The sequence below is a fragment of the Macrotis lagotis genome, chromosome 1 (assembly GCF_037893015.1).
Source record: "Macrotis lagotis isolate mMagLag1 chromosome 1, bilby.v1.9.chrom.fasta, whole genome shotgun sequence".
NCBI classification, from domain to species: domain Eukaryota; kingdom Metazoa; phylum Chordata; class Mammalia; order Peramelemorphia; family Peramelidae; genus Macrotis; species Macrotis lagotis.
In genome coordinates, this window is record NC_133658.1 from 563,838,319 (window position 1) to 563,851,745 (window position 13,427).

A 13,427-nucleotide genomic window follows, 5' to 3' on the forward strand; every position below is an offset into this window, starting at 1 on the left:
GTATTTTTGAGCAAGTCACCTTTTTCCCAATCCTGGATCTGGTAGCTCAACAGAAGCTGTTCCTTACCTAACACATTGAGGTGATAGAAAGATTGGAAATTCCCAACAGGCGTTACATAAACACAGCAGTAATGTCCATCGTGATCAATGGTCACTGGGTCTATTTGAAGATTGTGGTTGTAATCAAGTCTATATTCCCAGGTTTTTCCTTCAACAGAGCAGTTTCTTCCATTGATTTCATGCGTGTCTGCTCTGTAAGCTAGGATACAGGGAGTTTTGGCTCTGAGGGATATTTCCCATGATATCATTACAATATTCTTTATTAAGTGATCATAACAGCGTAAGACAGTCTTGGTATTCACAAGTACAGACGATGAGTTGGTAACTGGACATAAAAACAAGAGAATCATAAAGACTTTTCTGGAGCAGCGCCTCCCACAGCATCCCAACTGAGGCTGAACCTACTTAACATCCAGCTCTGTGAACTTACACATTCATGGAATGAACATTCAAAAAAAATTTCCAAAGTGAGTTTGGGAAGAGGAAGGACTCTTGGGACTCTACCAATTGATTTTTTCTTCCTAGCCTTTTATACACATTGAAATGAAGTCTTAAGATATCCAAGGAAATACAAAGATATTTCCAGGTACTGCTAACCTTCCTTCTAAAGGAGTGCTCCCTAACAGAGTAAGAAAGTCAGCTGGTCATTAGCCAGTTTAGGGTTGTCCAACCTTAGGTATCCTAGGGCCACATTAAAATAAAATAATTATTAGAGGGCGACACCTAGAATAAAAAATTTAGTAGGGGCGGCTAGGTGCCATAGTGGATAAAGCACAGGCCTTGGAGTCAGGAGTACCTGGGTTCAAATCTGGACTCAGACACTTAATAATTACCAAGCTGTGTGGCCTTGAGCAAGCCACTTAACACCATTTGCCTTGCAAAAAAACCTAAAAAAAAATAAAAAATATAGTACACTAATAGTTAATTTTAGTCTTACCTTTGTTAGGTTTAGCAAGTGCAACAAAAAGTCATGGTACTTTTAACTTCTTAAAAAGTAGGGGAACACTTGTCATCAATATGAGAGATGAAGGCATGAAGTGTGAAAGAAAACACAAAACAAGAAAGCAACAACACAAGAGTATAAAAGTTTACTGACTAGTCTGCATCAAACACACAAAGCACTCCCACAGATCAATTGATAATTCTGTGCAATAAATTCCAATAGCAATACTAATTAAAAACACCAAAGAAAATGAACATCAACAAGATTATTTATTAGTGATGGAATTTAAAAATCTCACAGGTATTCCATGCAAATGATTATTTTATTTTTTTCATTCATGAAAATTAAAAATCATAGGCAGGCAGCCTGACTTAGATGAAGATTAGCCATGCCAGGACAGTGAGAGAGGAGGAAAGGGAAGAAGAAGGAACTGAAGGAGTGGGACATTCCCCTCCCAAACCAATCTTCCAAACCATGGAATCTTGCATCAGGTCTAACTGCCCAGTAGGGGACACCATATCCAGTAGATGCAGTCATGAAAAAGAGAGAGGCAGGAAGCAGCCTCAAGGAAAAGTAGCCTGGCTAGCTGAGAGTTGAGGTATGAAGGGGAATAGATATAGGAAGACAACCTGAGTGACCCATTCTCTAGCAGAAACACTGTACCTAAGAGAGCAGCAGCAAGTGGACTCCTTGAGAAAAGAAGGGACAATTGCCTTGAAGTGGTGGACACCTGCACCCCCCTTGTGTGTACCTCATAACCATAACTAGTGAGGAAAGAATATTACCACTGATGCTGCATTGGGATCCAGTTGATGTGTTATGTGATGGAACTTGAGTTGCTGTTCGTGTGCTTTTATATCCTAAAGTGGGGAAATACACATTAATATGTCTTCTTTGAATGAAACAAAAATTTTTTATTTTCATCATCTTCAGACTAATTTTGGAACATAGTTGCCAGTGAGGTAACAGAAACATGAGATACAGGTCTAACAAACATCTCGAGTCCATAAAATGTTCCCTCAACTGCTCTTTTTTGCTTTTGAATTCATTACATTTCAACAAATTTATTCAAAATTTCAGTGATGGGGGCAGCTAGGTGGTGCAGTGGATAGATGTCATTTAACCCCATGGCCTTGAAAAAAATTTTTTTAAAAAACTATAGTGGATAAAGCACTGGCCTTGGAGTCAGGAATACCTGGGTTCAAATCCGTTCTCAGACACTTAATAATTACCTAGCTGTTTGGCCTTGGGCAAGCCACTTAACCCCATTTGCCTTGCAAAAAAAACTAAAAAAAAAAAACTGTAGTGACCAAATAAGTGTCTCAGGAGGAATTTGAATTTTTTTGTAATCTTTCAGGCTCCAAGTCCACTGCTGTGTATCTAGCTGCTTTTGTGACATGAACTTGCTAACCATTAATCTAGCTTGATGAATACAACTAGGTTATTTCTTCCACCTTAGTGAATGGGTATATAAACAGTGGTGATGGTGTTAATATTGTTCAGTTGTGTTTGATTCTTTGTAATCCCATTTGGGGTTTTCTTGGCAAAAGATATTAAAATGGTTTGCCATTTCCTTCTCCAGTTCATTTTACTGGAGTAAATAGGATTCAATGACTTGCCCAGGGTTATACAGCTAGTAAGTGACTGAGGCAAGATTTGAACTCAAAAAGATAAGTCTTCCTAAATCCAGATGTGGTGCTCGATCCATGGTGCCACTTAGCTATCCCAATTGATAATGCTAAAACCCAGAATTTCTCTTTTTTGGGAGACTTTGTAATTAATCAAATAATTACTAAAGTCGTAAAAAAAGTTTAGTAGACCTGAGACAAATGACTCTTAATGACAAGTGTCAATGTTTTATAATAGTTTCTCTGAGTATAGAAGACCTCTCCCCAAAAATAGCTAATATTAATTTCATAAAACTATAAAATGCTACTGTATAATGTTGGACCCAGAAAGACCCTCAGAAATCAACTAATTTTGTTTAATTTGTTGACTTATTTATGTTTCTCTTACAGAAGCCTTTCTATTATTTTAGCAGAATTCAGTTCCTTCAAGTCAGAAAAAATTTATCATTTTGTCTTTCTATCCCTAATTTCTAGAATAGTGACTTACATAGAGTAGGTGAATATTAAATTATTGAATAATATTTTATTATATTTGTGAAATATATTTTGAATGAATAAATACCACTTTTTTACCTAGGGGACTCAATGTTCTGATATTTGTTCAATTATTTCAGTTATGGCAAACTCTTTGTGACCCCCTTGGGATTTCCTTGATAAAGATACTAGTTATCACTTCCTTCCCTAGCTCATTTTACAAATGAGGAAACTAAGGCCAATAGGATTATGTGACTTGCCCAGGGTCACACAACTAGAAAGTGCCTGAGACCAGTTTTAAACTCTGGACTTCCTGACTGCAGGGTCAGTGCTCTATTCACTGAACCACCTAGCTGCCCTGCGGTCCTGGTAGGAGAAAAATTTAATATTAATGAATATTTTCCATATATATTCAATAGCTAGTCTTTAAATTTAAAGTATATTATCAAGATGATTACATTTTTTATGACTGGAAAATAAAGAACAAGCATAGCATCCAAGAACCTGTAAGAAAAAATACTGAAAATGTGAAAGTTTTAGAATCCTATATCTAGAGATGGAAGGAATCTCACAGGCCACATAGGTCAATCACATCATTGTACACATGGAGAAACTGGATGACAAATGTCAGTTACTATTATGCAATCTACACTATTTAATATAAACTTCATATCGTTTTGATTTTCCATATTTGTATTTCTCACAATTTGTTCAAATATTCCCTTATCATTAAACACATGGATTATGTCTGTTATTGTTTTGCTGCTAATATTTTTTTATAAAAAATAGATCTCTTTATTTCTTGTCCATAAGTCTGGAATATAAGGATATAGTCCTAGTCGTGGGATCACTAGAATAAAAGTTATGAACATTTTTGTAGTTTGTTCCTTTTTGGATAATGCCATATTGCTTTCCAAAAGAGATGGAATCAATTTGCAATGCTACCAATAGTGCAATGATGTATAATCAGAAAGTTATTGAATAAAGTTATCTCAGTGGTTACATTTCCAAATGAAAGTTGTATGATGAAATTAGATTCATAAATACACATAGCTTAACATTTCACATGGAAAAATCAAATTGAAAGGTACCTATTGTCCAAAACTTTGACATACTGTGCAAATGAACCCAAAATTGAAGGAAGAATATGGACTAGATTAAATTGCATTTGGCCATTGTCAGTGTAAAAAACTAGGAAGTGGGTGGTCCTCTGTTGTAGAGTGTTTGATGAAATTCTGGTATATGAATGCATGGATTGCTACTGTACAACAATATTGTAACAATAATCAACTGTGAAAAAAACTTAGCTCTCAGAACGATACAATAATTTACAACAATTTCAAAGAACTACTGATGAAAAATTCTATCTACCTCCAGAGAGAGAATTGATTAACTCTAAATGCAAATTGAAATATTTTATTTCACTTTATTTTCCTTGGTCTTTTCCTTTACAGCATGATTAATGTGGAAATATATTTCTTCATGACTTCATATGTATATTGGGTATTATATTTCTTGCCTACTCAGTGAAAGGGAGTAGGAGTAGAAAGAAAGAGAGAACTGAGAACTGAAAATATTTTTAAATGATCCTTCATCTGAAATAAAATTAATTGACCCAAATGGAAATAGAATTGAAATAGAAAAAGATGCATTTTGCTCTACCAAGTCAAATCTTTATTTTTGGTTGGGTATTTTGTTTTTGTTTTTTAAAATAATCAACAAAAAGATACCAATGGATCTTACATTGCCTATTCCTCTCAGGTGACTATATGAAGATGGTATCTTTTGCAGCAAACAATCTGTAAACAATCTGTCTGTTCCTTCTACAGATATGCCCTGGATTTTATACAGACCAGTTTCCTGAAAACTTTATGAAAGTAGGCATATGAATCAACCAATAAAGCTTCTACAAGTTCTGCGCTTGGTGCTAAGGATATAGATATAAAAACAAGATTCCTTGCCTCAGGAAACTCATATTTTACTTCATAAAAATACATTCACAGATGAAAACAGGAAAGATAAAAATATGGAAGATTTTTGTTATTGTTTGATCCTTCAGTTGTCTGACTCTTTATGAACCCACTGAGGATTTTCTTCACAAAGATACTGAAGTAGTTTGCCATTCCTTTCTGCAGCTCATCCTACAAATGAGGAAATTGAGTCAGTTAAATTATTTGCCTAGGGTCATACAGCTAGTAAGTACCCAAGACCAGATTTGAACTCAGGAAGATCAATCTTTTTGACTCACCCAATATTCTATCCAACTTGCCATCTAGCTGCCCTCTGTAAATAATAGATATAAAGATATACAACAAAAATAAATGCATTGATTATTGACAGAGACCTTTAAAAGAAAGTTACATTTGAAGTTCCAAAAACAGTAAAGTTGAGGAGGCATAATTCCAGGTATCAATCAACAAAAGGTGATTTCTTCTCAATAATTTTTATTGCAATATCATATATAATATTTCATTCTTTTGTAATTTAAGAATCTAAGAAATTAATCCATAAATACGTCTAAAACTGTTACCTTCAGCACAAAGTTATTTGGGTAAGTAAATTTTCTATTTTTCCTCAACAAATTCTCAAATGATATTCTTTATATAAAAGACTATAAAAGTGATGATTCCATTTTAATCTTTGATGAGAATAGATTGCCTACAAAAAAATGCTGACTCAACTGTTTCATTTTCTTTTTTTTCTACAAATGTTGCTGGATACTCCATCTGACTTATTAAATGAATGTACTGATGAAAGAATACGAAAGCTCTCTCCCATAGCCTCAGTAAAGTACTTTGATCCATACTTCCCCAAAAACTGAGGCTATCATCAATGCTCCCTTTCCTCTGCTACTCTTCAAGCTCACATTCAAATATCCTCTCCCACTATTTTTTCCTTCATTCTGCTCTCAGATGTAAAGGTGACCCTTCTCCTTGCCAAAGCAAACCCTAGACATGTGCCCTTGTTCCCATCCCTCCAGTCTTCTTTCAACAGATTGTGGTCATTCCCAATCTCCATCTTATTTTCAACCTCTCCCTGTGCATTTGCTCTTCCATTCTATTTACAAACACTCTGATATGTTTATTTAAAAAACAAAAACCTTCCCTTGATTCTACCATCCCTGTTAGCTGTTGACCTTTATCTCTCCATTCTTTAGTAGCAAAACTCCTTGAGATACACACACAGTGTATGTCTCTATTTGTTCTTTTCTAAAGTCTTGTTTCTTACCTCATTATTTAACTGAATCTACTCTTTCCAAAGTTACCAATAATTACCTATTAACAAATCTAATAGCTTATTCCCAATCCTCATCTTTCCTGTGGATCACCTTCTTCTTGTAGATACTCTTTCCTCTTTAGATTTATGTGTCATGACCTTTTTCTGGGTCTCCTATCTGTCTGACTTCCCCCCTTAGTTTTCTTTGCTGGTTCTTTATTCACTCATACCAACTAATTCTGAGTATATCCTGGCCCTCCTCTCTTTTCACTCTCTGTTACTTAGCTTGGATTAGTTCTATTACTTATCAGTTCCCATGGTTTCTGTATTATCTAAATGCAGATATCTATCCTTAGTATTTCCTGAGCCACAATCTCAAATCAGCAATAACATTCAGGCATCTCAAACTGCATGAACTTATCTCTTCCAAAAAAACTTTCCCTTCTTCCAAACTTTCCTCTTACTGTCAAGTCTACCATCATCCTCCCAACCACAAAGGCTACACCAATATCACTCTTCTCTCCCATCTAATCCATTAAGAATCTTGGCATTTTTCGATCTTCAACATGTCTAGTATGAGTCTCTTCTGCTCACATATCCACCATCCTAGTTTAGGACCTCACCACATCCTACCTGACTATTGCAATAGCCTATTTTTTCTGACAACTGTGTTAAGTGACTTGCCCAAGGTTCACACAGTATCAAGCATCTGGAGTCCTGACTTCAGGATAGTGCTGTATCACTGTGCTACCTATCTGCCCCTGCAATAAGCTTCTCTCTCCCTCAAGGCTCTCCCTATTCTAATCCATCCTCCATTAATCTGCCAAAGTGATCTTTCTAAAATAAAGGACTGTGCCTTTTCACTGGCTGTCCCTCATGCCTAAATTCTCTTTTCCCTCATCTTTTCCTCTTAGTTTTCCTGATTTCCTTTAAGATTCCATTCATATTCTACTTTTTATTTGAAGTTCCTCCCCATGCCCTCCATGCAAAGGTCATCCTCCCTAAGATAACCTCTCATCTATCCTGTGTATCTTGTATATTCCCTCATATATTTTATGTGTAATCTCACCCATTAGAAAGCCCTTTGAGAGCAGAAACTGCTTTTGCCTTTCTTTGTATCCCCTCACAGTCACCAATATTTAGTAAATGCTTAATAAATGTTTGTTGACTGACTAACTAACTAGGGAAAAGATACACTCTAGCGAACTGATAAAATTGCACATTGAGAGAATCTTTCTAGAAAGTAATATGGCAACACATTCAAAATAATCTTCTTAAACCCTCAGACCCCATTATTGCACTATGGCCATTATAATAAAAGGGGAAAAGATCAATTAAGAAAGTTACAGACTTGGGGCAGCTAGGTGACACAATGGACAGAGCACCAGCCCTGGAGTCAGAAATACCTGAGTTCAAATCCAGCCTCAGACACTTAATAATTACCTAGCTGTGTGGCCTTGGGCAAGCCACTTAAGCCATTGCCTTGCAAAAACTAAAAATAAGAAAAAGAAAAAAAAAGAAAGAAAGTTACAGACTAGCTGAGGAAAATTGAAAGTATTAAGGTAGCTGTTATGACCTCAGGCAAATCACCAAAATTATATGTATCTCAATTTTTTCATCTGTTATATTGGAATGCTAAACAAGATTATCTCTCTGAATCTATGACTTTGTATATCTAAAATAGAAATATCAAATACTTATTAAAAAGCATGATTTTAAAATAGTGTTCTTCAGAATAATACCAGTAATAATATGTAACACTTCCTACCCCCAGGTTAAAATTTCATCACGAGGGGTTAATGAGATGTTACACTGGTAAAAAGGCAGCAACACCAGTGAACTTTCATGTACTGAAAATGCCCCTCTGAGGAAAAAGGAAAAACACAAATGGTTGTGAAAACAAACTAGCCATGCTCCTAAAGGTTTAATTTAATCAGCTAAGCCCTTCAAAATTGGAAGGAATTCCAAAACAGGAACAGGTAGTGGAAGAACCCACAAACTGAGAGTGAGGAGAGAATTTCACTCCCTCACCATCAACCATGTTACTTTGGAAGTTCCTGACCAATAGGAGACACCACATCCAGAAGGTACAGAGATAAGGCTATGACTTCAGATACTCTATTGCTTCTAGGGGGGATAATGAAGAAAGTCAGCTAAGGACTCAAGGGAAGATTGATCCTGGCAATCAAGAGCTGAGTCCCAGAAGGGACTGGATAAGGAAAGCGGGGGGGAAGGACTTTCTGGAGTTAGGAATTGTATTTGTCAAATGTTCATACATATGTACCCTATACTACTAACCTCTAAATTTGTGTTAGATGAGTACCCCGAAGGGAGGCTGCTACCATTGATTCTGGGGTTAACCCTGTGGGTTAATCCTCCTAAATCTATAGGAAAATATTAGGAAGAGCTAGAATTATTAATTTCCAAAATTGTGAAGAAATTCTATTTCTCTATTGGTCAACATCTTTCTTTGCTCCTTTAAATATTGTATAACATTGTTTTCTTTGTGCTTTACTTAGAATCAAAGAATGTGGGCAAGTCACTTAACCCCATTGCCTTGCAAAAACAAAAACCAAAAAAAAGAATCAAAGAATTCTGGAGCTGAAAGAAATCTTTAAATAATATAATCTAACTCTCTGCAGATGCAAAAGTATCCCAGAGACATTAAATGACTTGTCCCAAGTTACATAGCTTTAAGTTCAGACCTAGAACAAAAAAATAAGTCTGAACTCCTAGTCTAGTTTTCTTTCCACTCTAACTTGTGAATTCCTTTTTAGCTTAAACTTAACCATTCTTTTAGCCATATAATCATGGAAGCTGTTGTGGCACAGTGGAAAAACACTGAACTTGGAGTCAGAGAATGATGTTTGATTTTTAGTTCTATTACTCACAGTGAGACTTTGGGCAAATCACTTAATTCTCTAGACTTTAATTCCTGTAAATTGAAGAAATTAAGAGGATTTAGTGGCTAGAGTATTGGTCCTGGAGTCAGGAGGTGTTGGATTCAAGTGCAGACACTTACTACTAACTAGTTGTATGACATTGGGTAAATCATTTAGCCCCATTGCCTTGGAAAAACTAATAAATAAATAGATAAATAAATGAGGAGATTGAATAAGATGGACTTGGATCCTTTCAAGGTCTAATTGTATGATCCATTTTTTCTAACAATTTGCCATCAATATATTATATGTTTTATTATATTTTATACATCAATATTTTTGTCTATATGTTATTAATTGGTATATTAATAATGTCATTAATTCTCTAGAATTTTCTCCTAATCAATGCTTTGAAAATTACATAAAAACCCATGCATTTAAAAGTCCATATCAGAAATATTAGACCCTCACAAATAGGATTTTAAAAAACAAAACCACAACACTGAAAACTACATTTCAAAAACATATATAGTTTCTTTATCTAGGACAAAGTCATAATAAGAGGTATAATCACTTTCTTATTTTAGTACTATTGAAACCTGTTACTCACTTTAAGCACTAAAATTTTCCTTTCCAAAATTTTCATTATTGTTTGCCTAGATGAAAGCATGCTGCCCACAATATAGACCTTGAACAGGCATGACTCTGCAAAACCTGTTGTTGCAGAGACTTCCACAATTGGGGTGCTTCACATCATGGAAAAAACGTTATCAGAAATAGCACATCACTTCCTTGAGTCACTGGTTAATCCTGCTAAATACAATAAAAGCTGTGTTATCTTACTTATCATTACCAACCAGAAAGCTCCAGAAAAACCACACTTTCAACATTTTCTCAATACCAGTCCCCAGTCCAGTAACTGGTGCTAATTAAAATTACATAATGGATTATTCTGGGTTAACATTATGTGACTAGTGCTTTATTACTTACTATTTTTTTCTCTTTTCTGGAAAGAGTAGGTAGGAGCTAGACCAAGCTATTTCCTGAGGTTTCTACTTATGATAATCACCCTTACTGTTTCTGATTCATTCCAAGATGCTTATGGAGAGAGTTTTATAGGGAGTACTAAAAGGGAGATCACCTAGGCTATTATGAATTAAGATGAGAATTTTGACTGCCCAGAATCCCTCTCCTTGTCCCCAAATTTTGGACAAGAAAAGCAAAGATTTAAGCCTAGTCTGGAAATTTAATCTGCCTGGTTTTGATTAGTTGCGTGAGATGGTTGAATAAGGAGCTGCCAAACTGTGTTTTAGGAAGAGATTCTACAAGTATACCTGGACAATGGCAGGATATGTGGTCCTGGGGAGCCAAGGTCTCTGTATTTATGGAAGAGGGGGCCTTAGATTGTGGGAGAACATTCTATTATGACTTTTCTTAGTATACTATTTCATTAAATGGCTTTACTTGGAACTATTTGTGTCCTTTAGCCTACTAGAGGAAAAAATAAACCACATCAGTGGAGACTTTTGATCTATAGTTTTGAGGGGATGCAGATGCACAGTGTACCTTAAGTCTCAGGTATATACTGGGGTGGTGAGGGTGGATAAAGTGTTGAGTCTAATGTCAGGAAAACTCATCTTCCTGAGTTCAAATTTAGCCTCAGACACTTACCAGTGTATTGCCTGAGCATGTGACTTAACCTTGTTTACCTCCATTTCCTCATCTGTAAAATGAGCTGGAGAAGGAAATGGAAAACTACTCTAGTGTCCTTGCCAAGAAAACTCCAAAGGGGGTCCAGGAGAGTCAGGTACTACTAAAAAAAACTGAACCACAACATCTATCCTAAGGGAATTGTATAAAGTGGAAGTGTGCCAGATGCTACATACATATTCTCTAAATCCTCTTTTAGGTCTATGATTACTTGACTTATAATAGGAAATTATCCAAATATAAGTTTCTAATATGCTTTCTTTTTCTTTTAATTTTAATAATTTAATAATGGTTTTGACTCTTTCCTAAAATGTTTTTATCTGAAGAAAGTAGCATAGTATATGAGAAATTACAATTCTTCCTTTGAAAACTCTCCTCTAATACAGATTCTTTCTGGTACCCATAGGTTATGAAACTTTCTTAGGTTTCATTTTGCCCAAGTACACTTGGACATGATTGTCTTTTTAAAATGGATGATGATGAACTTGCTGATTATCAGAATATGAACATTTCCATACATAATGAAAAGATCACATGTGATCATTAATCTCTACTATGTATAACTTGACATTTTTAAATATAAACTTAAATTTAGGACAAACTTCCAACTCTATCCTACTTGTCTGAGACCATTCCTTCTGCTGTCTTCTGTATTTTTAGAGGTTTCACCTAGGGCAGCAGTTGCAGTGGATAGAGCACTGACTCTGGACTTAGGAGGTTGGGAGTTTGAATCCAATCTTAGTCAATTAACAATAACTACTGTGTGACCTTAGGCAAGTTACTTAACCCTTATTGTCTCACATCCCTGGCCTTCTCCAGTCATTCTGATCCTTATCTGGCCACTAGATCCAGATGACTCTGGAGGAGAAAGTGAGCCTGCTGACTTAGCACAGCCCCTCTCCACTAAAATCCAATTCTCATGTTTGTCATGGCATCACCATGTCTTCTTCAATAAAACAGGATAAAAGATAATCAGATGTTTCAATGATGTTCTTTTTATTGGTATCACTATCACTACCCAAATCTCACCATTACCCTCCTTCTTATCCTCCATCAATGGTCAAAGTGCCACATCTTTTCTAATCAAACTGAGTTGTTCTACACTTTATTGTGGTATTCTGATAAGGTTCATTATATCCAATTATTTGCCAATTGCCAGCAATAAAATTGCATTGCTATGGTATAATCTCAAGATGCCTCCTCTTTTGGTTCAATTACCATGATGGTTACTATTATTGCTTTCCTGACATCTACATCACTTAAAGGAAGTTAAAACCTCAGGCTGAGTCCTAGAGTGACATTTTAAAAAAGCATCTTAAATGCTCTGTCATGTACAATAGTTACTTGCTACCAGAGATGCATAATAGGTATCTCATTAAATTGTTGCAGGAGAGCAATTAGACTTACTTTTTATATGAGTTCATCCATTTTTATAAAATAATTCAAATTATCATCACTTTCTGCTTATAATCTATGAAATATACAAATTTCAAAAGAAACAAACTTCATAAGCACCAATTTTGTGTATTGTTACTGTTCAGTCATTTTAGTCATGTCCAATTCTTTGTTGATCAAATTTGGTGTTTTCTTGGCAAAGATATAAAATGATTGACTTTTTTTCTTCCAATTCATTTTACAGATGAAGAAACTGAGGCAAACAGGATTAAGTGACTTTCACAGGATCACATAAATAGTAAGAGTCTAAAACTGAATTTAAACTCAGGTTGGGCTCTCTAGTCACTGTGTCACATAATTTTGTATGCTGTATTACTAATATCAGGTTGCTGTTTTTTTCTAATATTGAGTCTCTATTTTTCTCCTGCTTGTGATCTCCCAAAGTCCATCCTCAAATAACCTTAGTATATTTTAGTATAAATTACATTTCTAGTAAGGTCTAAGCTTGAACATCTATTCTTAGTGCTCCTTGGTTCAGTGGTCTCATACTTCAGAATTTGTGATTTAGTAGAAAAACCTTTGATTAAAGGACCTGGGTTCTAGGCTAAAGTTTACTAGCTACCTCTGTTATAGTGGATAAGTCACATCCCTTCTGGCTTTCAGTTTTCAGTTTCTTCATTTGTAAAATAAGCTGATTGAACTAAATAACCTCTAATGTCTCCTCTGTCTTTAAACTTGTCAACCTATTGTTTTCCCTTTCTATAAATTCTGAATTGCCTTTTTTAAAAAACTTTTTATTGTAACAGGACAGATATATATGTGTGTGTGTGTGTGTGTGTGTGTGTATGACTTCCCTACACAAGACTGAATTCTTTCTTAAAACATAGAAAAAGAATTAAGAAAAACAAAACAAAAGAAAAGAAAATACTCAACACAGTGACCACATCTGAGGTTATATTATACAACATTCAATTCTGGGAGTCCCCTTCCTCCTTGATAAAAGAAGGGAGATAGACATTTTCTATTCTCTGGGATGACTAGTGACTTTTTTTTAAGTTACTCAGAGATCATTTCCTTTTAGAGATCATTTCCTTTTCAGAACTTTTCCTTTACATTATT

At 35.2% G+C, this 13,427-nt stretch overlaps 1 protein-coding gene across 3 annotated transcripts in view; it reads right to left on the reverse strand.

Moving 5' to 3' along the window:
* The window catches only part of CD200R1 (CD200 receptor 1), a 43,045-nt gene that overhangs the window by 15,271 nt on the left and 14,347 nt on the right, over nucleotides 1-13,427 (reverse strand). The window contains exons 2-3 of one of the 3 annotated variants that reach the window (XM_074214517.1): nucleotides 1,789-1,863; nucleotides 68-259 (exon numbers count right to left, since the gene is read on the reverse strand). In XM_074214517.1, the coding sequence (XP_074070618.1) occupies nucleotides 68-259; nucleotides 1,789-1,863 (267 nt within the window). Of the gene's footprint in view, nucleotides 1-67; nucleotides 386-1,788; nucleotides 1,864-13,427 lie in introns of all 3 variants that reach the window. The other 2 variants (XM_074214514.1, XM_074214515.1) reach the window with 2 other exon arrangements.